Source organism: Triticum dicoccoides, chromosome 3B (assembly GCF_002162155.2).
Source record: "Triticum dicoccoides isolate Atlit2015 ecotype Zavitan chromosome 3B, WEW_v2.0, whole genome shotgun sequence".
NCBI lineage: Eukaryota > Viridiplantae > Streptophyta > Magnoliopsida > Poales > Poaceae > Triticum > Triticum dicoccoides.
In genome coordinates this window covers 831,742,186-831,768,256 of record NC_041385.1, presented here as the reverse complement: position 1 = coordinate 831,768,256, position 26,071 = coordinate 831,742,186, and the positions used below count along the sequence as shown (strand labels likewise).

Genomic DNA, 26,071 nt, shown 5'->3' with positions numbered 1-26,071 from the left:
ATTTCTTTGCTTCTCTGCTTTTTCTTTGTTTTCCTTCCTTCTTCTCTTTCTTGCTTGTTTTTTTAATTCCTTTTATCTTTGTACTATCATTTTTGGTTTTAAATTTTTATAGCCTTTCCTTTTCCACTCTTCGCTTTAATATAAATACTTCTCCCATACATATACATGAATATATTTCAAAGTATGTAAATACCTCTCTTAATATTTTAGTTTAATTAATATTAATTTTAATTTCGTTTTTTGTCATCCATAATTATTTTTTATGGAACAAATAATCTATTTTCAAGATATGAATATTTTTCTTCTATACCATGATGAATAACACACTTCAACACGGCCCGGACTCAGGGGACCCAAAACTAATCTACTGCCGCCTAATATGAAGATTCAAAACAAGCTCGTATTTACTGGTTTCTAGAGGAAAAATCAAATCAGGGCTTCACCGATTTGGTTTCGTACAAGCTTTCGAAAAAGATAGTAACATACTGTATTTAGCAATACTGTTATTTGGAGGAAGGAAAACATTTTCTAATGTACCAAACAGAGTCTATCTAACAGGTCATAAGCATAGCAGAGCCAAAATATTCTGGCGTTTATTTGGTATTTCAATCCAGAACTGGAGCTCAGTTTTGCTCTTTCTTCCAAAAAAAAAAAAAATATTACAACACTACCTAGAGAATACGGTAGACGGTGAAACCATTATACACACACATGTCCCAGAAGGAACCAGCAAGGCGCTAGACTCCCTTCCTTCTCTATCTTGTGATGGCCGGCCTGTGTCAACTAGCATCTCTCCAAGATCTTGTAGAGTTTGTCTAGAGAAGCAACCTGCATAATAACAGGTTAAAAAACAGCTCGATATCAGTATACACATCATCTGTAAAAAGGTAATTTGTGCAACTTCTAGTGGTTGCAATTGAAGTCGTGCCCCTTTTCTTTTAATGACTCGCTGTCGAAACAAATCCGGATAACCTACTCGGAAGAACGAGCCATGCATGTGGTTTGGTGATTCTTCAGGAAATTATTACTACTACTTTGGTTGGTGCTTGGCAGCTTTCTAAGCAGTGCAATTTCAATGCTTGTGCAAGAAAGGGTAATGCATGGACAGATAACTTCTAGACATGCATTTCAGGAATTCTAGTGCTAGCATTGGGCATTCCATGGACAGGAGTGCAGTTTACTAGTTAATGGATCATTGGAGACGCGCCATGGACAAAAATCTGAACCATTGCCATGTCAACTGGAGACGCGCCAGCCGGCCACTCTCCGCCAATTGCAGCGCTTCGAAGCTAATTTGGAAGACCTGGGCATAGCCAAAAGTGAAATTATTTCACTGGCTGGCCAATCAGAACAGGTGTTGGACTGCCGAGGGATTGCAACGCCGCAGCCTGCAACACCACCCTAGCTGCGTCCTTTGCGACCAGGAACCAGAGACAATGCATCACCTGGCAGTTTCCTGCCCTTTCTCGAGGCAGGTCTGGCATGATACTCTCTCATGGCTGAGGATGACATGCAGGCAACCTGACCAGGAAACCTCCCTCAACGAATGGTGGCTGGCTGCCAAAGAGATGACTCCCAAACCACGACGCTGCTGACGGGTGGATGATCTGGAAACAGCGTAACACTTGCGTCTTCGACGGGGATCAAACGGGGATCAACCCTCTGTCCCCTTGCTGGACAAGAAAATGAGAGCCGAGGCAGCGCTCTGGGGCTGTTGCTCTTTGCTTGGTGATCCCAAACACCTGGGATATCCAATTAAATCATTGCAACACAAACTGTAAACCACCTCCTATGAGGCCTGTAACTTTTATCCCCTCTTTTCAATGAAAAAAAACGCAAAGTCTTTGCATTTTCTCAAAGAAGAAAATCTAGATTTTACAAGTCCAGAGCATAAGTAGAAGACTGAAGCACATATAACTACCGAACATAAAGCAGAACTGAACCAACGTTTGGGGAGGACCTGAACAAACGTCCCATCTGCCGCGATCGACTTCGGAGGCTTGAGGAAAAGCCGAATGGAAGGAAACAAGACGTGCTGGATGGTCCACTCACGTTGAGCCCATGTGGCTTCTGCTTCCGCAAGCAGCTCTTGATCAATGTCGTCTTCATCTGTAATGAAATGTATATTTAGCCCCAATGGCAATTAACTCTAAATGACTAATACAATGCAATTGGCTCCATCGGATATCACTATACGCCGACGATGTCATGCTTTTCTGTCATGCCACGGAGAGCGATGTGACCGGCTGCATTGGCTCTGGTTCTCTCACACAGACCCAAAGCGTGCATGGCAAGGGCTTGACCTTCAGTTCTCCACCAATGAGCGCGCACTGTTTTTCGGCATCTACCTACATGACCATTGGGAATAGATTGACTGCCCTATTTTGGGAGGATCATTGGCTTAATGGGCAGTCCGTTTGCGAGCTTATGCCCATGCTCTACAGCTACATCCCCAAGCGCCGGCGCAAGGCTAGAACGGTGGCGGATGGGCTTCATGGCAACACCTGGGCACGCGACATACATGGCGTCCTTGGCACCCACGAGATCGGCAGTACCTGCAGCTATGGCAGAATGCGCAGCGCACCACACTTTCTAACGCCCCGACCAGCTGATCTGGAAATGGTCCGCGAGTGGCACCTACTCTGTGCAATCCTGCTACGCGGCAACCTTCCAAGGATCAACGTACTGTTACTCCTGGAAGCTGATCGGGAAGAGTTGGCCGCCGCCTCGGGTCAAAATTTTCCACTGGCTGGCCAACCTGGACCGCTGATCGACTGGCTCGCCACGGTCTGCAGCATCACCCACAATACCTCATTTGTGACCAAGCACCGGAAACGCTCCAGCACTTGCTGCTGAACTGCCCCTTCGCCCGGCAAGCCTGGCACGAGGCCCTGGCTTGGCTCCGCATCCAGCGCCGACGCGCAATCAGGAGCCCACCCTCATGGACTGGTGGCTGCACGCCAAGGGAAACACGCCGCTCATGCAAAGCAAGGCCCTGCAATCTGTCGTGCTACTTGTGGCTTGGATGGTCTGGAAGTATAGGAACAGCTGCGTCTTCAAGAATGCGATGCCGTCCATTGACATGCTAGTTGATAGGATCAAGGAGGAAGAAGTCTGCTTCTGGGCAAAGGCTGGGGCAACTGGGCTCAGAATGGTGCTGCCCCCTTCATGGGATGTGCACTGCTGTACTGTATTTCGAACGTCCTAGGACGCCTGTAACTGACTTCCCACCTTTTCAATGAAAAGAAACACCTCGAGAGAAAAAAAAAACTACTGTAGCATCATCTGTAATGGATATTTCTTTAGTATGTCGATTTTAGTGTCATGTTATCTCTGTGTTAATGGGTAGTAAAGTGGCAGAAACTACAGATTCAGTTAACTACTAGGGTGTAACACTAAGCATATATGTTCTTTGTGCACTTTAACGGTATATAACTATAGGACACGGATACCCAACAAGCTCACCTGTACTAACAGCCTGTTCAGCAGTTTCCATGCAATCTTTATTTTTCTTTTGTAACTGAATGCCTTTGCCAGATGGATTTGGAACGATGGGAGGATGAAGTGCATAGAAGTTTCCAATAGCAGCTGCTGCCGTTCTGAAGCACTCTTTCTCAACGTCCCAGGAAATCTATTTGGTAATTACTAAAATTCAGAACTGACAGTTTGCAATATGTCATCAAGCAGCAACTCCCGGAAATGAAATTCCGAAACAACTTAAAATATAAAATAAGAAACAGAAGTTACTTCCGGACAGCTAGCTGCCATGTCTACATGAAACGCCAAAATTAAAATTTGAACATGGTATAAGCCTGAAAACCTACTTGACATCGCCTCAGCATGGGAATGGATAATCAAATATCATGACCAAATTTAAAATACCATATGTAATGAACGTGATAGCATAATAAAAGGAAACCTACATCATTTACTAGAGTCAACATGAACTCTGGAAGGCGATCCATATCAGGGGTGTACTGATCAAGTACAACAGGAAGTCTGGCCAGGTTGCCATCTTGATCGATGTGAATAGAGAAGTACTCATTAATCATCTCAGCATTTTCTTTCAGTATCTCAGTGTTCACCTGCAAACAAGTACTATCTTCATCAACAAAGCGATGCTACAGGAATTAAACGATCGAGACATACTGCCGTAGCACAAGAATCAAGAAACAAAAACAATATGCAGGTGGAAAAATAAAAAACTTACATCTGCTCTATCACCTACAAGATCAACTAAGACTCGAGGAATTAAGAAAATAGCTTGCTTCTGCAATTTCTAGTTTGTCCTTCTAGTTTACATCACTCATTGATTTGTCATCTTTCAGTGCCATTGTCAGCAACTCCAGAAGCGGAGCTGGTTCACTGAGCTGTATAGCATTGAAGTTCCCAAAACGGCACAAGGATTGCTGGTACATGAGTTCTTTGCTGAATCATCAATATCACATTGTACAGAAAAGAAAACAATGCAATATTTGGAAGAGGTGTGTCGTGGTGTTCTCATGGCAGATGCCATGGGGCTCCTGGGAGGTCTTATACTTGGGCCTCCCATGTTACAAAATATATGAGAGAGAGGGGCTGGCCCCGGCTGCCAGCGCCTCTGGCCTCCAGTGGGGCCTGCCAGCTGCGGGGTACTACTGGCTGTGGGTCCCGCCGGCTGCTTGTCACTGTGGCGCGTAGGTCATGGCGTCACGGAGTGGTTGACGCAATGCGTCTAAAGTGTCGGGACATCTGGGAGTTGGTCGCCTCGGTCAGCGGTACCGACGGAAAGCTCCGTGGCTCCGTCGAGCAGGCGCACGCGTGCCTCCTCAAGCTCGGCCGCGGCAGCAGCGGGGTCAGTGTTGGGCACGATGGGAGTGCGCAGGTTCTAAACCGCACGGGTTCACCCGGCTGGCGCGGCCGCGGCAGTTGCGGCTGGAGCCGGTGGTCAGCACATCCACGCGAGTGCAGAGGTCCATGACGTCATCGGAGACGCCGCAGCCGCTTGGGAGCGGCGGGTCGGCGAAGGTGAGCACCTGCTAGGGTACTTGTAGGGGACGAGAGCGACATAGACGCGGAGCTCGCCAAAGGGGACAATGGAGCCGCTTGCGGGGGAGGCGGCGTCCGCGAAGCGCCCTGCATCATCGTCAGCACCGTCGAACGCATCGAGACTGCTGACTAGGCCGTGCGCTATGCAGTCGCTGGAGGGAGTGAAGGGTCTCATCCAGAACGTGACTCTGGCCGGCGCCACGTCAGGCCCCTCGGTGGGCACCAACAGTCATGGTGTTCTCACAGATGCCATGGGATGACTTATCGAGGGTGGTTGGGGCCGATGAGCGCCGGTGGCATCCGAATGCGAGATTAGGCACGAGCACTGTGAACAGAGATGTACTCAGGTTCAAGGCCCTCCGAGGGAGGTAATACCCGTAGTCCTGCAAGGATCACTATGGAGATCACAAGGAATACACGGTTGCTCCTGGAGCTGTTTGGGTGGACGAAGGAGAGGGCTCTAGCTCTGCTCTCTGCCTTTGTGGGTGCGAGTGTGGTGGTAAGAATGAGCCGACCCCCTCCTGGGGAGGGGGCTCCTGGGAAGTCTTATTCTTGGGCCTCCCAGGTTACAAAATATCTGAGAGAGGGGCGGGACCTGGCTGCCGGCGTCTCTAGCCTTCGGTGGGGCCCACTAGCTACAGGGTACTATTGGTCGTGGGGCCTGCCGAATGCAGGGCCCGCCGGTTGCTTGTCACTGTGGCGCATAGGTCGTGGCGTCACGGAGTGGTTGACGCGATGCGTCTATAGTGCCGCGCAGTCCGGGAGTTGGTCGCCTCGGTCAGCAATAACGGCGGCACTATAGCCACGCTCTCCACGATGTGGGGGTCACCTCGCCGTGTTGCTGGCACGGATGGATGGGAAGGGCGCTGACCCAGTCAGCCCGGCCAGGGAACGCGCCCAGACGGCCATGAGGGCGTCGAGCCGACCCGATGTTTTAAAATGTTGTCTTGTATCTCTGAGCCTACCCGGGGGGTCATCCCCCCGACAGTAGTCCCCGAAGTTGTTGAGGTCCTGTGCCCTTGGGCGAAGGGCCTCCACAGGTTTCCCCCAAAAGGCGAGTTGTAGAAGGCAGTTCGTAGATCTTGGGGAGCGCTGGCCTAGCTGGCGACAGCTTCCCAGCAGAAGGCTGGCCAAGCGCCACGAACAGGCGTCGCTGGGTTGCACGTGGCACGACGCTAGCCCGCGTCAGCCTCAAGCTAGCAGCCTAGCCGGTTAACGCCCAGCCAACATGACGACCGGCGCACGCCGCAGGCCAGTGGTGTGCCACGTGCAGCTTAGCGAAGGGCCTAGCCCTGCCAGGCCACACGCGACAGGACGCCTCCGCAGGCCACGTCCACCATGCCGCAGCCTTGGCCCTCGCATTGGATCCATTGTGGCCAGCCCCAAAGGTTACGCTTCCGCCGTGCATTAATGCACCCGCGTATCGTAGGGTAGTGGGGATATTGGGTGCAAACGATCTCACTACCCCATGTCCCCCTCGGGTTTTAAATGGAGGGGGAGGGCGAGCGGCCGAGGCACTCTCCACTCTGCCACAACACGCTCTGACCCCCTCGCTTCGTCTTCTTCCTTGTGCACGCCCGCAGAGCTTCATCGCCGCGCCACTCGTCCCCGTCGCCGTTCCGCCGTGCGCACGCGTCCCACTGGGTAACTTCGGAGGTCTCCGCCGCGCCTTCGATCCGCATCCGCGCTGGCGTCCCTGCCCCATATGAACATGGCGGGACCGAAAGGCTTGTGGGAAGGCTTGGTGGCCACCAAGGACGACATACAGAGTTGCGCCAGGCGCGAAAGATCCCACCGGCAGAGAGGGTGGCCGCCCACGCCGCCGAGAGTGAGATCGTTCCAGAGCCACGGGAAGGCGAGCACGTGGTGTTTGCCACACACTTCTTCCGCGGCTTCGGCCTCCCCGCGAGACCCTTCTTACGGCCCTTCCTCACCTTCTTCGGGTTGCAGCCGCATCACCTCAGCGCTAACTCCATCCTGCAGCTCGCCGCATTTGTGACCTTCTGTGAGCGGTACCTTGGCGTCTTGCCGTCGACGAACCTTTGGGGCTGGCTGTTCTTCCTCCCGCCCCAGACGGTTGGCGGCGTGATGACCGCCTGCGGGGCAGCCCTCGTCTACGTCCGGCCGACTGGCAGCTTCCTGAAGCTGCCCCTAGTCGAGTTGGCCAAGAAATGGCAGCGAACTTTTTTCTACGTGAAGAATGTCGACCCGGCCGCCGACGGCATCAACCTGCCCTTCTTCAACAAGGCCCCGCCGGTTGCGAGGTAGAACTGGGGCCACGATCTGAAGCAGACGAGTCAGGTGGTAAACGCCATCTGCAAGCGGTTGAAGCATAGAAGCAGATGCTGGACCAGGAGCACCTCGTCGTGACGGATTTTATTGCAACATTCATCGGTCACCGGGTGCAGCCTCTGCAACGCCGGCCACACCGAATGTGCAACCAGAGCGGCCGGCGTGATCCCTGCTAGCTCCCGGTCGTCAACCTTACAGCTACAGCCAGCCCAGATCGCCCACCGCATTAACAAAATCACCAACGCCAAGCACAAGGTGGACGACTAGTTCTGGGGCAAGCAGCCCGCCTGCCGGAACTTCCCGGTGCATGCGGTACGTTTTTGCTAGGATCGGCCGTTTGCCCTTTCCGCCTGGCCATTCGATTGTGGGTGAGCAACGGATGCTAGGTCCAGCCATGGTCGGCGCAGAAGAAAGCGAGATAGCCCTTGGCAAAGTTGGTGCCGTTGTCTATGATGATGTTGTGGGGATGCCACAGCGGAGAGGGATGTCTTTGATGAGCATGACGGTCGTGGGGCCGTCGAGTTTTTTTGATCAGCTTGGCCTCGATCCACTTGGTGAACTTGTCGACAGCGACCAGCAGGTGCGTCATGCCGCCTCGAGCGGTCTTGAATGGACCCACCACGTCGAGGCCCTAGACGGCGAAGGGCCACGTGATGGGGATGGTCTTGAGAGCCGCAGCCGGCTAGTGGCTCCGCATGCTTAAGCGCTGGCAGCTGTTGCACTTGAGGGCCAGCTATTTGGCATTCTCCAGAGCAGTTGGCCAATAGAAGTCGTGGTGGAAAGCCTTGGTCACGATGGCTCCTGAGGAAGCGTGGTGGCCACATTCCCCCTGGTCGATGTCTTCCAGGAGCCGACGCCCCTTGTTCTGCTCGACGCAGCGCTGGAACACGCCAGACATGCTGCGTTTGACAAACTCACGGTCGATGATGGTGTAGGCTGGAGCGCGACATTGGATCTGTCGGGTCACGACCTCGTCTGAGGGAAGCTCACCACTCACGAGGTAAGCGAGGATTGGCTGCGCCCAAGAGGGCGCCTCTACCATCAGGATGGCCGCCTCGACGGGGCCGGCAGGGCCAAGAGCCGCTGGGCCGGAGCCGGCAACCCCCGGGAGCGCCAAGACAGCAGCCCCGGGGTTGGAGCCGACAGCCCTCGAGTCTGCCGGGCCAAAGATGGATTCGGAGTCCGGGGGAGGGCTTCATGGAAGGCTTGTGCAGATGCTCGAGGGAGACGCCGGCTGGGATGGCCTGCTGGGTGGAGCTGATCTTGGCCAGTGTGTCTGGCGCCTCGTTGTCAACTCGAGGGACGTGATGGAACTCGCAGCCCTCGAAACCGCCGCAAATCTGTTGGGCCAGAAAACGGTGGTTGGCCATGTTGGTGTCCTACTCGCAGGAGGCCTGCTGCACCACCAGGTCAAAATCCCCGAAGCAGAGAATGCGCCGGATGCCGGTCCCTTGGCAGGCCGGAGGCCGTGGATGAGGGCCTCGTGCTCCGCCACATTGTTAGACGCGGCGAAGTGGATCTGCAGCGCGTACCTCAGCCGGTCACCCTTGGGGCAGGAGAGGACGATGCCAGCACCCAAGCCAAAAGCATCTTCGAGCCGTCGAAATGCATCCGCCAATGCGTGGAGTCGGGAGGCGGCGGAAGTGACTGGGTTTCCGCCCAGTCGACGAGGAAATCTGCCGGCGCCTACGACTATAGCCATCCAGGGCTCGTAGAGGATGGTGTAGGCAGCCAGCTCGATGACCCACTTGGCAACCCGGCCAGTGGCATCCTGGTTGTCGATGATCTTCGAGAGGGGGGCGTGCTCACCACTGTGATGGAGTGCTCCTGGAATTACCGCTTCAGCTTCTTAGCTGTCAGGTACACGTCATAGCACATCTTCTAGTAGTGGGGGTAGTTCTGCTTGGAGAGGGAGAGCACCTCGCTCGGGTACTACACATGCCGCTGGATCGGCTGCACCTTGCCCTCCTCAAGGCGCTCCACCACCAACACCACACTAACCACGCGAGTGGTGGCGGCGATGTACATTAGCATGGTTCCTTCTCAGCCGGCGCAGCCAAGATGGGTGCGGTGGAGAGCATGTGCTTGAGGTCGCGGAAGGCCACGTCCGCCTGCGGCATCCATTCGAACTCGGTTGTCTTTTTTATCAGCTGGTACAGGGGCAGGGCCCTCTCCCCCAGCCGGTTGACGAACCGGCTAAGGGACGCCAGGCAGCCGATGAACTTCTAGATGTCTCCCAGGCGAGCTGGCTTGTGCATCCGCTCGATGGCCTTGATCTTCTCGGGATTGGCCTCGATCCCATGCTCCGCGACAAGGAAATCGATGAGTTGGCCGGCTGGCACGCCGAACACGCACTTCTCCGGGTTCATCTTGATCTAGAACTTGTGCAGATTCACGAACGTCTCATTGAGATTGTCCAAGAGGGTGAGGTGTTGCTTGGTCTTGACCATGATGTCGTCGACGTACACATGCATGTTGCGGCCAATCTGCGAGAGAAGGCACTTCTGCATGCAGCGCTGGAAAGTGGCGCATGCATTCTTCAGGCCAAAAGACATGGTGATGTAGGAATACACCCGAACGGGGTGATGAAGGATGTCTTGAGCTGGTCGGTCGGGCTCAGCTTTATCTAGTGATAGCCTGAGTAGGCGTCCAAAAAAGACAGGAGCTCACAGCCAGCCGTGGAATCGATGACTTGATCGGTACATGGCAGAGCAAAAGGATCCTTGGGGCAGGCCTTGTTCAGGCTGGTGTAGTCAATACACATGCGCTAAGTCCCATTCTTCAACACCAGGACTGGGTTGGCCAGCCACTCTGCGTGAAACACTTCCATGATGAAGCCGGCTACGAGCAGCCAGGCGATTTCTTCATCAATGGTTCTTCGCTTCTCCTCGGAAAAGCGGCGGAGCGGTTGCCGGACCGGCTTGGCATCCGGCAGGACGTCGAGGTGGTACTTGGCGAACTCCCTCGGGACACCTAGCATGTCTTTGGGGGACCATGCAAAGATATCTCGATTCTCATGGAGGAAGCCGATGAGTTTGCTTCCTATTTGCTGTCGAGGCGGGTGCCCACATCCGGCTGGACAAGTACGCCACCGTACTCGTCGCGGACGCCGCCGTTGCCGGCTGCGAAGGCGGAAGGTCCAACTGCACTGGCAAGTGGTGTGGGTGGACGGCTTCACACCGCTGTGGTGTTTGCATGGCGCATCGAGCATCTGCTTGAAAGTGAGCTTGGGCTGCCACTGCTTCCCGCCGGTTCGCTAGCGCCGGCTGCCGGCATGTTCGACCGATTGCTCCTCCTCGACGTTGCGACTTGACGGTTGGTGCAGCGGTTTTTCGGCTGCTCGCCCTTCCGCTTGTTGTTGTCGTTCTGTTGCCGCCTCGAGGAGCCGGAGCCGCCGTCTCCAGCCGGTCAGGGCTTAGCCGGCTGGCCCTGGATAGCCTTGTCGGCTACGTCAAGCCGGATCTGCACTCGCATCACGGAGTCGGCGGCAGCGTACTTGTCCTCCATGGCCATGAGATCCGCCATGGTCGCCGTCTCTGAGCGCATGAGCTTGTGTTTGAGCATGCCTCTCGACACCCCTCGGTGAAGTACTGGATCACATGTACCTCGTGGACCCCCTAGAGGGAGTTGTGTAGCTCCGTCCACCGCGTGAGATAGTCGCGGAGGGACTCGTCCTTCTCCTGGACATTAAGAGAGCTAGCTGGGGCGACCGGGGGCACTTGTACATGCCGGTGAAGTTGCGCACGAACACCTCCTCAAAGTCGAGCCTGACGTTGATGTTGTTGGCCGGCAGGCTGTTCAGCCACGCCCGGACCGAGCCAAGCAGCATGAGGGGTGCGTAGCGCACTGCCATACGCTTGTTGCCGCCAGCAATGCCAACGCCTGTGGTGTAGTCGCTCAGCCAATCCTCCAGCTTGGTGAACCCGTTGTACTTGGCGGCATCGCGAGCTAGCGTGAAACCCTTTGGAAAAGGTCCCTCGCAGATGCGCGGCCCGAAGCAGGCCAGACCGACAGTGCTTTCCTCCTTTAGGGCGAGGGAGCGCCCCAACTGCTCAATGCGGTAGCGGGCATCATGCTCATCATGGGGTGCGCGAGGCCCCAATCGGTCGATGACCGCAGGGCGTGCAACCGGCCCCACGAAGGCCGGCCGGTCCCGCCGCGCGGGCGTGGGTTGTCGGGCTGGCTAGTGGCAAGCCCCACCAACCGGCACGTCCACCCGGCTATTGACAGTCGCTTGGTCGCAGTTGCGTCTACCCCGACTGCCTTGCAACCGTCTCCCATGGCTGCTGTCGTGCAGGGAAGATGCCTCTTGCGTGGGCCTAGGACCCCCGATCGGCTGCCGGTTGTCCATCCAAGGCGAGGGGATTCCGAGCCGAAGGCAAACGGCTGGAGCGGATCCCATTGTGCATGTTGTTGGTCCACAATAGCAATGAGGTCGTGGACGCGCTGCTGCTGCAGCCCTTCGCCCTCCAGGCCTTCCTAGTTTGGCCACGGATGACAGGGGTGTTGTAGGTGGGCCGGTTCATGCCCAGCATCTGGCCAAGGGCCCCGCCGCGACGCTGCACCTCCCCGAGCCGGCTGCGCCCGTCAGAAGCCGAATCGAAGCCATGGGTGGTGGTGTACTTGCGCCGCGCGGACTCCATACGACGCTACATGGCGGCAAGCTCCGTGGCCCCGTCGAGCAGGCCACGTGTGCCTCCTCAAGCTCGGTCGCGGCAGCAGCGGGGTCGGCGTTGGGCACGATGGGTATGCGCAGGTTCTAAACCGCCGCGTGCAGCGGGTTCACCCGGTTGGCGCGGGCCACAGTCGCTGCGCCTAGGTCCTTGCTGAAGTCGGTGTTGTGGCTAGAGCAGGTGGTCAGCCCTCCACCTGAGTGCAGAGACCCGTGACATCGCCAGAGACGCCGGGGAGCGGCGGGTCGGCGAAGGTGAGCACCCCGCTAGGGTACTCGTCTGGGACGAGAGAAACATAGACGCGGAGCTCGCTACAGGGGATGATGGAGCTGCTTGAGGGGGAGGCGGCGTCTGCGAAGCTCACTGCATCGTCGCCAGCACCGTCGAACGCACCAAGCCGGTTGACTAGGTCATGCGTGATGCGCTCGCCGGAGGGAGTGAGTCTTGTCCGAAACATGACTCCGACCGGCGCCGTGTCAGGCCCCACGCTAGGCGCCAACTGTTGTGGTGTTCTCACGGCAGATGCCATGGGATGGCTTATCGAGGGTGGTTGGGGCCGATGAGTGTCGGTGGCGTTTGGATGCGAGATTAGGCACGAGCACTGCGAACACAGAGATGTACTCAGGTTCAAGGCCCTCTGAGGGAGGTAATACCCGTAGTCCTGCAAGGATCACTATGGAGATCACAAGGAATAGACGGTTGCTCCTGGAGCTGTTTGGGTGGACGAAGGAGAGGGCTCTAGCTCTGCTCTCTGCCTTGTGGGTGTGAGTGTGGTGGTAAGAATGAGCCGACCCCCTCCTGGCGGGGCTCCTGGGAAGTCTTATACTTGGGCCTCCCAGGTTACAAAATATCTGAGAGAGGGGCGGGACCTGGCTGCCGGCGTCTCTAGCCTTCGGTGGGGCCCACTGGCTACAGGGTACTATTGGTCGTGGGGCCTACCGAATGCAGGGCCCGCCGGTTGCTTGTCACTGTGGCGCATAGGTCGTGGCGTCACGGAGTGGTTGACGCGATGCGTCTACAGTGTAGGGCCATCCGGGAGTTGGTCACCTCGGTCAGCAGTACCAACAGCATTGTAGCCACACTCTCCACGACGTGGGGGTCGCCTCGCCCTGTTGTTGGGACGGATGGATAGGACGGGCGCTGACCCAGCCAGCTGCCGACTACGCCCAGCCGGCCATGTGGGCGCCCAGCTTGCCCGATGTTTTAAAATGTCGTCTTGTATCCCTGAGCCTAGACCCCCGACAAGGTTCCTATTATTTAGTAGTTGGAGGTGTTCAACTGTATGTGATATGAATGGGTAGCAGCTTGATGGTGGTGTGTCCAAGCAATATTGTTTGTGCGCGCATGCATTTGCAAATATGTACATGTAACTGGGGTACCGATTACCTTCAAAGAAATATGTCAGATATTAGAAAGATAAAAATCTAGCTTACATAAGAGATGTACAGGTATGGGCATAGAAGAGTAAGACTAGTCATCAATGCAATGTATAGAGTTTACCGAACATTTACCACGTTGACAAGGTATAAGAGGGCATTGTGCTGTATCAAAGCTAAAACTTCATTGGCAACTCCAACATAAGTGTGCAATTCTTAAAAATATCAAAAAGGCCTAGCAGAAATACATAAATCATCAGTCTACCAAAATGGAGACAGATTCAGACACCACAGGTTAAGATGAGCTTACCGGGATGTAAGTTAGGATCTATTTCTGTAAGAAGCTCATGGCGACTGGACAAATCACCAGCATCTTTTGGATTTCTCCTTGATCTTACAACATTTCTTGGGGAACCATATACAAATAGAAGAAAAAGAATCAGCCACAGTAAAAAAATTATTGAACCACTGTACTCCCTTCTTCAAATAGAACTCGTGAATTGGCAACCAATGTAGAAAAACGTCCAGCACTCACAACTTAACTAGAGTTATAGATTTGTAGCATGTAAAGTTGTAAACAGCATGAATCATTAAAGCCAAACATGAGGAAAGGCAAACAACAGGTATTCAATGCACAATTTGATGGGCATGCAGAAAATATTCAGTGATCACAAACAGATGAACAAATCAGACAGCATAAACAATACAGAAAATGGTGAACGCTGTCAACTTGGTAATGAAGATCATACCTTACTGAAACAAGGTCAGATTTCTTTTCTAGATTTGAAGATTGACCTTGCCAATAGGTGTGCAACCTTCCAGATGGATCGCGTGGATCAGTTCTGACCATTTGGCTCACAGGAACCTTTTGAGATTTTTCTCCTACAGCATGATATAATTATAGTAAAGATTATTCGCTGGAACGGGAGGTGGTGGTTTCACACGCCCTTTACTAGATATCTCAATAGTAATACACAGTTAACTAATGTGCTGTAGCAGTATACTTAGAAAACATTTTAGCTTGAAATATGGATATGATATATGCTACGTACGTACCAGTAGGGGTGCTGACCTCGGTACCCATATCCTTTAGTGTGTTAGCTTGAGTAAGCGCTGGAGGTTAGTGCCTGCAATGCACATGGAACAAGCATCACTGACGTGCGCAAAAGTTCACATCAAAACACAAAATACACATGCACATAGTTTTCATAACTGATATAGCTAAAGTTTATCTGCAAATTATATTTATTTATATTTGCATGCCATAAGTTGTTGGACTGTTTATTCCAGAGAATACGGGGGTAAGTTGCTTCCGCAAACAGGCACGTCTACAAATTAGCTATACTAGCACATCCATCAACTATTAAACTACAAGATGTGCTTGGCCAAATGTAGAACTAGAAACCCAGATGGATCTTTGTAATATACTGCACTTTAAAGTTTAAACATTCAAAGAGCCAAAGATTATAACAATCTACTCGGAAGGAGCAAATGTACACCATTTGACCATAGACGTGCCATAGTATGAGTACAAGGTGAGACTTGACTCTAAATCTAGTCTTGACTATTCCAGCAAGGATCATCTAGTAATGTCAATTTTCCAAGAGAGCAAGTTTTGAGAAAATGACAACACACGAATTTCAGCATGACTTTCTGCAAGTGTTTGTGTATATTTGAAAATTGATGCACTATGCAACTGGTAGTAGCTTTGGAAGATATACTGTCTCCAAAGATAGAGAGAAGCAACCATATGAACACTTAACAATTGATCTCTGGCAATTGCCGCACCATATCAACTGTGATGAGACACAACAACAAAAAACTATCTTTGGGTTTGTGTAAGTGTAAATTAAACAATTGAATAACCTGAGTTTGGAATATCCTTGTGTTATTACAGTTCATCAGTTTTTCCTCAATAGCATCTTTAATTTTTTTTCTCAATAGTATATGAAGGGTTTGGATGCTTGAGGCAGTATTGCAGATTACACAAATTCAGTAGCCCTTTTCAAAGAAGTGCAGTCTACAAGTCTATCTGAAGAGGAGATATGGACAGTTATGGGATAAAGCAAACTAGGCACAGCCATGATAATAGAGAAACTATACTTTACTAATTCACTGACAGAAAATACATAACAGTTCAATCACAGTGGATGCATCATTTAAAACATTGTTGGTATTACAAAATTATTCTTTAAAAGATATCCCCTTGTTCATCGAAAATATATGAACAAGATGCGGCCAGATTACTCTGATCAGAGTACATAGCATCTGAAGTTCTGAACATGTGTATCTACATGGACATCGCAGTACATTTTAGTGCATATGAAATCAACAGAATTTACTTATGGAGGAAAAGGCTCTAAAAATTTACTAGTGCCTTGTAATTTGTATACCATTTATGAAAAGAATCATAGTAGTTATTTTTGCCACATAATTTGCATTTGAGATGAAACCATCCATCTTGAATATTTCATCTACAGCATCTCATCTGAAACATGTATTACCACCAGATCGCGAACAACCGAAGCCCCATAGACATTCCTAATAGCATCTAGCCTTGAAGACATGCTCCCACTGTGAACATCTGCTCTATTGACTCCATGCTGTGACAGAGGAGGAGGCAAATATCACCTTCTTAAAACTCACGAATTCACAAAAGACTGGTATATTTACCTTTCTGCAAGAGAAGTTCACATTGATGTGATGGACCGTAAACCGACTGATGAAGTCCACTATCTTTGGATAGTCATCGCTGGAGTTCTGCAGTGTTTTCCTACCATATTGTAAAATAAATTTTCAACCTGCATATTAAGATTTTTTTTCTTGTAAAAATCGCAATGCATAGCCAATAGAGCAATAGTACTATGCAAAGTTGCAAACTCACCATGACTTGAGTTCCTTTAACCGCAGAACAGGGCTTCGGGTCATTCTCCATTACTCCATCCCTATAAGAAACTCTGACAAGAAAACATGATAAAAACAATCATTAACAAACTACTCTAGAGTCAAGCAGAAAGATTTGAAGTTGCTCATGGACTGACCTGTAGCCATGCAATTGGCCTTCTGTTATTGTTGTCACGGTAACATGGCCAACATAAGTCAAACTGGCCAAAGCCTCCCTTCTGAACCCCATGGACTTTATTGTTTGTAGGTCCTCATATGCAGACAACTACATGATACCTAAAGGCAATCAGCACTAACAATCTCAAATGGCCTGTTAATATAGGTGTGCCCTCATTTGCCCATGGCATAGCAGCCCCTATGCAGTATTTTACTGCCTGAGTCGGAACAATCAGACAGATCCAGTGTAGAAAATCACCAAGACCAAAATTCCCAATCATTCGCCTCCACATGACCCTGTACGCACTAAGGATTAACAGCTCGCAATCAATAGCAATCACGATTAACACCAAGGGCGTGGACATTTGAAGGATTTTGGCGCACCAAGGGTTGTGGGGATGGGGAATTGGTTTCGGGTTTAGGGTTTATTTAGGAAGCGAGCGGGCGAGCGTACTCGGATGCCGTGGCCGTCGTCGGTGACCTGGATGAGCTTGAGGCCGCCATCCTTCGGTGACGGAGACGGTGGAGGCGCCGGCATCGATGCTTTTCTCGACGAGCTCCTTCACCGCCGACGACGGCCGCTGGATCACCTGCCCCGCGGCGATGCGGTTCACCACCGATGCGGGGCGGGGCCCCGCCCCCGTCCCCGCCGCGCGGCGACGGGTCGTCGACCTCCATGCCCGCCGCGCCGCGCCGCGTGTGGGGACCAGGCCGAGGAGGTGGGGAATGGGGATTGCGGAGGGAGACGCCACCGATTTTGTTATTCGCGCGCGCGACACTGATTATTGCTCGGTTTATTTTCAATTCTTTTTGCATCATAATAATCTCGATTCGTTAAACGGAGCCAAGCAATAATATGTTTGATGGATATCTAGGGCACATCTAGATGTGTTATGGTTATTGCACATGTAAGTGAGACAATTTTTTTTTTTTGCAGAAAATAGTGTGTATTTATTCCTCTGAAATAGTGTTACAGTCCGCTAATACAAAATTCTGAACACTGTCTGAAACTCGATGCAACCAACAAGCGGTGCTACCTCCAGATCTCCCTATATCAGCTAGACTAAGAGCAACTCTATTTTGATTACGAGCGATTTTCAACGAAATAAACCCACACAGCTCCAAGAGCTTGTTGATCTCTATCATCAAGTGTCCATAAGCAGAACGGTCGAGTGAATCATCAGTTAGGGCAGCAACCACAATCGGATTCTCAGAATGGATCACGGTTGGTAAATCAGAACGCTCTAAACTCAAAGACAGTCCTTCTAAGATTGCACTTATTTCAGCTTCTAGGACGTCCTTGCAATAGAATAGATATCTATATGCTGAGAAAATAACTGATCCGTCGGGGTTCCTTAGTATCATACCAGCACTCGCCTCCCCTGATTCATCCACAAATGTGCCAGCTATTGAGAGGGCAGTCCAGCCTTGAGGTGGCTTGGGCCAAGACGTTGCCTGCACCTGAATCGCTTGATGAGCAGCTGGGGTCTCTATCAGAGGAAACTTGCCTTTGATTATGTCCTGAACATTGAGTCTCTGCGCTTGATCATAGGAAGTTAAATAGCTAGCTAGGTAGGAACTTGATACATGCGCAGGTGGAGTCTCCTTTCCATGGACTAGATCGTTTCGCAAACTCCAAATTTTCCATAACAGTATGATTATCATTGCCCTAACTTTGTCCAAGTTGCTCGGCCAAGATGCCAAACAACCATTCCGGTCCAGTATGAATAAGCTTCTCTTGATTAGGCAAAGGCCATTCACCTCTCATCTCTTGCCACAAAATTCTTGCATGGGGACATATGATCAGACCGTGGAAAGAGTCTTCAACATCTGCCCCACATAAATTACATTGTGCAGAAACACCTATATGTCGTCTCACCATGCATGCATTAGTTGGTAATAATGCGTCCACTGCGACCTTCCAGGCAAAGGTACGCATTTTATGTGGAACACCCGCCTTCCATATTAGATTCCAGCAAGGCCTATCTCCCTCCGGTCTTGCACTGCAAGCAACAGCATTATGATTCTAGATGTGATCTTGCATCGCTAGATAGTATGCACTCTTTACTGAGAATAGTCCATGTTTTCCTGGAAACCAAGCTATAAAGTCGTCCGCTCTGCTCGGTGATATTCTGATCGACCGGATAACATGAACATCGGCCGGCATAAAAAAATGTATTTAGCAGGTTGATATCCCATCTCCCGTGAGCATCCAGCAGGTTTGCTACCCTGTTCAGCCTGCATCTCCCCTTAGAAGAGATCGGTCGTAGGGATGGTCCTTTAGGGATCCACGGGTCTCTCCAAATACGGATCTTATTACCATTCCCAACTCGCCAAATCATGCCTTTTTTCACCAATTCAAGACCATGTTCGATTCCTCTCCACACAGCCGAGGCATTTCCGGTGAAAACAGTGTCCACTAATTCCCCAGTTGGGAAATATTTAGCTTTCAGGAGCCTTGCCACTAAACTCTTCGGATGCTCAATTAAACGCCATGCTTGCTTAGCCAGAAGTGCTTGATTGAAAGCCCGCATGTCCCTCATTCCACCCATTGATTTGGTAGCATCATTTTATCCCAAGCAAGCCATGCCATCTTCCTCTTTCCATCTTCCACGCCCAGACAATTAAGCATGAAAAGAAAATGAAAAAAGCAAAAAAGAAATACCCACATGAATGTCAGCGTAAGGACACATAGTACTTGCAGCATGTCCGCTCACGCTCCCAATAGGCCCCTTAGAGCATCTCCAGCCGCGCCCCCAACAGGCCCTCCCCGGGTGTTTTTGCCGCGCCGGCGCCGAGAAAACGGCCCAGTCGCCCCCACCCCCCTCAGAAGCCCGTTTTTCGCCGGCTCGGGCCGAAACTGGTGCCGGCGGACCCAGGCAGAACTCGACGCCCTGGGGGCGCCTGGGGCGCCGGCACAAGCGAAAAGGGCGCGTGGGTCCGTCCTGTTGGCGAGTCGAGTGCCTCTTCCCGCCGTTTCTTCCCGCTTTTCTCCACTTCCCTCCCATTTTCTCCTTTCTTCCCGCTAACCTTCCTCCCGCTCGCCTCCCAGCCGGCTGCCATGCCACCGAAGAAGTACGTCGTCCCCCGCGCCACGGCAACTGCGACCGACTCCGTCGCCCAGCCGAAGCAGAGGAAGCCGAGGGCGCCGCCGTCCAAGCTACCGGGCATGACAAACGCCGATTGAAGGGTGGAAGTGCAGCGACGGGTGGCTGTCACCGCCGACTGGCGGAACAGGTTCATCGCCAGGAAGGCCCGTGACAACGCGGCACGCGCGGCTGCGGCTGCCGCTGCCGCTGCCGCTTCGGCGGACCAGGCCGAGGCCGAGGCAACTTGCGCGGGGATGATAAATCCACCCGGCAACCACGCGCAGTATGCGCCCTGGGGCCAGCAAGGCGGTGGCTCTCCGTCGCCGCAGCCATGGGGATCGTCTTCGCCGGGCTACGCCGACGGGGACGCGCACGGTGGGTTCAACCCAAACGTCACTTTACCCCATGGACACCCGGCCAAACGCACGCCCTCGCCCGCCTTCACCGGCGTGCAGTACCCTCCATACAACTACTCGCCGCCCGCGTACGCATCCTCCCCGACGCCCCCTCTCTGCCATTGCACGCTGCCCTTCTCGCACCTCGGCGACACCGACGAGACCGAGGCCGACATGGACGACATCATCGCGGCAGGTTCGGCCGCGGCCGCCGCGTCTCCCGGGTTCACCGCGGATGAGACGGTGGATCTCAGCGGCGGCATGGACGGCGAGCTCGGCTACATCTACGGCAACGAGGAGCAGGAGGAGCAGGAGGACAAGGAGGAGGAGGAGCAGGAGGAGGAGCTGGCAACTGTTCCGGCGAGGAGGGGCAAGAAGAAGAAGCGGGCGGCCAGGTCAGGCGAGCCGCGCATCAAGTGGGCGTCCAAGGAGGAGGAATTCCTTGCCGAAGCATGGAAAGTCGTCTGCCTCGACCCGACCACCGGCACGAACCATAGCATCGAGACGTACTAGGAGCGCATCAAGGCCGAGTTCGACGAGCGCAAGCTCGTCGACCCCTACTTCAAAGGCGTCTACATGCAGCGCGGGTCGAAGGCGATGGCGAACCATTGGGGGCGTATCCAGGGGGCGTGCAACAAATGGCATGGGGTCGTCGAGGAGGTCGGCGCTCGCCCAGAGAGCGGCGCCAGCGTTGAGGATCAGGTATGTCATGCCAGTCTCCCGCCTCTCTTCGCCGTGTGCACCTGTCAAATGTTTGCTCGTCCGTGCAGTTGTTGCGCATGTTCGCCCTGTATCGGCAGAGCAACAACGACGCTGAATTCAAATACCTCCACGTTTACAAGCGCATTGACAAGTGCGAGAAGTGGGCGGAAGTCCGGCGCACCCTTGACAAGGCCAAGGAGACCTACAAGCTGGACGCGCCGACTCCGGGCGCGTCAGAAGGGCGGCCGGACGGCAACAAAGGTGCCAAGAAGGGGAAACACGCCGACGCGGCCACCACTCACATGCAGGAGTCCATCCAGCACTGCCTCGCCGACACACAGGTTCGGGCCGCCCTTCGTGAAGAGAAGACCGAGGCGCGGTGGTCGGCGTTGATGTCGAGCAGCGCCGTCAAGCTCGACCTACTCCGGAGCAACGTCGCCGCGAAGAAGAGAAACACCGACCTGGCTTTCCTGCTGGGCGGGGCGGACATGCTCCAGAGCAATGATGAGGCGGTCAAGGCATGGTACTTGGTGGAGCGTGGCCTCATCCTCAACCAGCTTCCCTCGACGCCCACGCCCATGCCCACGCCCACGCCAACGCCGCCGCCAAGCCCGAGCGATGATGCCGCCGAGACTCCCCGCAACATAGAAGCCACACCGACAACGCCAAGCACAGAGACCCCGTCAAGCCCGCGCACGCCGACTCCGTCGATGCCGGAGGCCGAGCTCGCCGCCTGATGCGCGCTTCCGTCCTTTCTGCTTTTTGTACACTAAACTTTTCATCCGATCGCCGATCTACTGGCCGCTTGATTGTCGGATTGTGGCGTCTATTTTGTGCGCGGGAATGACTACGTTTGAATTTGTCGTGGCTGGGGGCGGCGCCTGGGGGCGTGGCTGGGAACTAGGCTGCCCCTAGGGGCCAATCTAGCGCGGGTTCGCCCCCAGGCCGCTCTTTTTCGGCGCCCTGGAGGGCTGAACGGCTGGAGATGCTCTTAGGCCTTGTACAACTGGAGATGCTTAGGGAGGTGCTTAGAAAAATAAACCGAGTTTTTCTAAAGCACTGATGCCTATTTCTACAGCAGAGACGCTTAGTTAAGCGTCTATGTAGCGACCACGATCCCAATGGATCGAAGTCTCTGTGCTTAAGTGTCATCCCTGGATCGGTATGCTGACACACATGATACTCGAGAAATTATAACAGAGTTCAATCACACACTTATTACATCGAGGTCCTCATAAAAAGTATCTGTTACACAAATAAAATTGATGAAGGCCATCTAAACTAAATAACTGTGGAAGCTTCGAAGATAAATGAGTCCATCAACTCCAACGGCATAGCTGAGTGCATGACAACGACCTATCGCACCTCATTCGTCGTCGGAAAAATCTGCAACATGAGACGTTGCAGCCGTGTAGGTCAGCACATTAAATATGCTGGCAGAGTTACATTGTAAAGCAATGAATGCAAGAACTATATCTACATGCATATTTAGCTGGTGGAGGCTCTAAGTTTAATGTTTTGCATAAAGCTAATTTTTTCCTACAACAAAGGAATAAATTTTATTTACTACAAAGTTTGTACCAATATTTGAGAAGGTTCCTCCAACTCAAATCCCAACATTAAACAAGTATCATCATTAAACCAAATCATTTATTAAGGAGTGATGACATCAACAATAATATTCACTTCTGGATACTCAAGATGTCCATAATCGGGGAAATGGCTAACCATGATTAGTTTATACACTCTGCAGAGGTTGCACACTTTTCCCCACAAGACTCGACCGCATCCATGATCGGAAGATCGAGACATAGTCTTTCTGAAGCATTAACTCTCTACTCTGGATAGACCGGTACACATACTGAAAGGATCGATATAGTTGACTAGAGGGGGGGTAAATAGGCAACTAACACTTTTTAAACTTTTCTTTACCAATTTAAACTTTGCATCAGAGTAGGTTGTCTAGATATGCAACTATGTGAGCAACCTATATGATGCAATAACAACTAGTACATAAGTAAGCAAGGGATACAACATAAATAAGCTTGCACAAGTAAAGGCACGAGATAACCAAGAGTGGAGCCGGTGGAGACGAGGATGTGTTACCGAAGTTCCTTCCTTTTGAGGGGAAGTACGTCTCCGTTAGAGCAGTGTGGAGGCACAATGCTCCCCAAGAAGCCACTAGGGCCACCGTAATCTCCTCACGCCCTCACACAATGCGAGATGCCGTGATTCCACTATTGGTGCCCTTGAAGGCAGCGACCGAACCTTTACAAACAAGGTTGGGGCAATCTCCACAACTTAATTGGAGGCTCCCAACGACACCACGAAGCTTCACCACAATGGACTATGGCTCCGAGGTGACCTCAACCGTCTAGGGTGCTCAAACACCCAAGAGTAACAAGATCCGCTAGGGATTAGTGGGGGGAATCAAATTTCTCTTGGTGGAAGTGTAGATCGGGGCCTTCTCAACCAATCCCGAGCAAATCAACAAGTTTGATTGGCTAGGGAGAGAGATCAGGCGAAAATGGAGCTTGGAGCAACAATGGAGCTTAGGGATGGAAGAGGTAGTCAACTAGAGGAAGAAGACACCCCTTATATAGTGGAGAGACAAATCCAACCGTTATCCACTTACTCAGCCCACGACCTGCAGTACTACCGCTCCAGACAAGCGGTACTACCGCAGGGGCTTACGGTACTACCGTGGCAGTCCGCGGTACTACCGCTGCAGCGGCAGGGGCTAGTCCAGGCTAGAGCTGCCAAGGCTGAGAGCGGTACTGCCGCCGACGCGGTACTACCGCTCCCCCTTGCGGTACTACCGCAAGACCAGGATGGACTAGGCTGGGAAGGGCACGGATGAATAAAAATACATCCGTGTCTACTTCCGCTGAAAATCGGACAGTGCAAAAATCCGACACGGTACTACCGCGCCTGGCTTGTGGTACTACCACGCAGGGAGCAGATGTAAAAAATTACATCCGCCCTACTTCCATTCGTGCTACTGACCCGGACCAGGGCTCACGGTACTACCGCGCACCTGGGGCGGTACTACCGCGTAGGGCGCAGATGTAAAAAATTACATCCGCCCCTACAGCCGCAAGAGAGGCTGAGCCTGGCCAGAGGCCACGGTACTACAACTCCATAGGAGCGATACTACCGTGTGCGCCTACAGTACTACCGCCAGGGCATGCGGTACTACCGCAGGGGCCTGCGGTACTACCGCTCCTAGGAGCAGTACAACCACATGCCTCAGAATAGCAACACTAGGAATCCTTCTTTTTGCATAACTATGAAGATAACGGAGGATGCTCCAAAGCGCAAAGGGAAAGGCGGTGCAAAGGGAGAAAACGTGTACATGATGATTCCACCCGAACCTTTCCAACGCGGACCCCCTCTTAATAGTACGGCTATCCTACGACTCAACTCCACCAAAAGAGACGTAGAACACCACCGTCTTCAATAGTCCTTGAGGGGTAACAAACCGTCTTGTGCCTAACGACGAAGCAATTGAAATACTCAAGGCACACGATTAGTCCGCAAAAGCATTGTCATCAATCACCAAAACACCTTAGGGATAAACATGCCCTTACAATCTCCCCCTTTTTGGTGGATTGATGAAAATACGGGATTTGCATGAAGGGAAAGAATGTAGCACAAGCAAACCCCACATCTCTAGAATATAGACGAGCTCCCCCTAGATTCATGCTAGAGAGTAAAGTGCTTTGGACTACGCGGCACGAATATTAGGATCACCACTCCCCCTATATTTTAGAGACAAAGCATATCTTGCAATAGAAGGGCTAACACTAAACAAGATAGTAACTAAGAGCAAAACAACAATAGCACAAACTAGCATAGGCTAAATAAGGTATGAAAGAGTGCATATGTCTTACACCATATGATAGACCAAGTCTCACGAGCAAACTAAACCAAAGCAAAGCAAGGTTCAACGGAACAAACACGAGCAAAGCAAACACAAGACTCTCGCAAATCCCTACACTCTCTCCCCCTTTGACATCGAGACGCCAAAAAGGCAGAGAGGACACCGACACACAAGTGGTGGCTCAAGCGGAGTAGTCAGAGTCACGGTCCTCGTCAGACTCGACAGCAGGAATGGTCTCCTCGACGTCCTCCTCAGAATCGGTCCACTTGAAGCCTTGCTTCGGCATCCACTCAGCCTCCGGAGTGATGTGATCCTCAGAACCGCCAGAGACGTCCTCTCCATACAACTTCAAGATCTTCTTGTCCCGGCGGCGACTCTCCTTGGAGGCAACATGAGACCTGTACTGACCCTTGGCCTGCATGCAGAACAAGGTCTTCATCTTGTTCGTCGGCCTCTTAGCCCAAGATAGCTTAGAGGCGGGAGGGGTGTAATCCTCAGAGCTGACGTCATCTGCTGGCTCCTCCTCATCCTCATCTGCATCCACATCCATGGAAGCCGCAACCTCAGCACGAGAAGTGGTGTTAGCCCACTAAGGCTTGACACGGAGCCGGGTGGAATCATGGCGAATCCAATCAGGAGCCTCAAAGTCATCCTGAGGGTAGAGCTTCTCCCAAGTTGCAGTGATCAACAGAAACAGATATGGTCCATAAATGGGAACCTTGCGGTTGAAGATGGCAAACCGAAGCTCACACCACATGATGTGTGAGACATCAAGTGGTAATGTATGAGAGTTGCGTGCTTCTTCACAAAGGAGCAACATGTCCACCAGATAAGCGTGTACCTTGTCCTTATCCCCAATGCGTGGGAAGAGAGAGTTGCGGAATATCCAGTACATGATGTCAAGGAAAGAGTTGAGCACCCACGAAGACTTTCCACTGGAGAGCTTCTTCTCAACAAGGAAGGGCTGAAGCTTGTTCTTGTTGGCAGACTCGGGATTGGCATGAGGGCGAACACCTTGGGGTGTGGTGAGCCCCTCATCCGAAACACCAAGCAGAGTCATGAACTCCTTCCATGTAGCCGTCAGCCGCCGACCATTGGTCATCCAAGTCATCGTCCTGTCCTCATTAGGGTGAAAGTACATCAAGGCGAAGAACTGAGCCACAATCTCCGGATCATAGTCTTTGTGAAAGGAGATGATATGCTCAATGCCAAACTGCTACACTAGATCCAGAGCCTCACCAAAGTATGCCCGGTGCTTCTCTTCCCTCATGTGATGCATGTCGATCCAATGCACGTCCACATAGATATTCCTCTTGGCTTTGATCACATCCAAATAAATGAGGTTTTGCTGCTTGGTCCAGAACAACTCATTCCATCGAAGGTTGGCACGAGGAGTCACGTAGGGATTGATCTTCCTACGAGAGACGAACTCAGCAAGCGGCATCTCATCCATACCCATGGCGGGTTCCTTGTCTTTGGTGGCGGTGGTCTTGGTCCTGCGTTGGGGGGCACTGAGCCCTCAGGAGCTTCGTCTTGATTGTGAAGGCGCTTGGAACCCGTGTCACGGCTTGGA

The 26,071-nt window shown here is 52.2% G+C and overlaps 1 protein-coding gene across 6 annotated transcripts; it reads right to left on the bottom strand.

Annotated features, from left to right (window-relative positions):
• Positions 1 to 544: 544 nt before the first annotated feature.
• LOC119278758 (DNA mismatch repair protein MLH1-like) lies at positions 545 to 16,865 on the bottom strand. 6 transcript variants are annotated; one of them, XR_005137947.1, is made up of 12 exons: positions 16,411 to 16,833; positions 16,254 to 16,326; positions 16,043 to 16,170; positions 15,874 to 15,972; positions 14,426 to 14,496; positions 14,119 to 14,251; positions 13,680 to 13,774; positions 13,505 to 13,604; positions 3,924 to 4,085; positions 3,466 to 3,631; positions 1,961 to 2,109; positions 545 to 828 (listed from the first exon to the last, which is right to left on the bottom strand). XR_005137947.1 is itself a non-coding variant. In XM_037560101.1 (5 exons), the coding sequence occupies exons 2-5, from the start codon at positions 4,050 to 4,052 to the stop codon at positions 784 to 786; spliced, it is 489 nt and encodes a 162-aa protein (XP_037415998.1). In that variant the 5' UTR covers positions 4,053 to 4,085; positions 4,269 to 4,860; the 3' UTR covers positions 545 to 783. The 6 variants fall into 6 exon arrangements, 1 of the variants encoding a protein (XP_037415998.1); XR_005137948.1 differs by having other exon boundaries at positions 16,043 to 16,142; XR_005137949.1 differs by lacking the exon at positions 3,466 to 3,631 and having other exon boundaries at positions 16,411 to 16,835.
• Between the last annotated feature and the right edge of the window lie 9,206 nt (positions 16,866 to 26,071).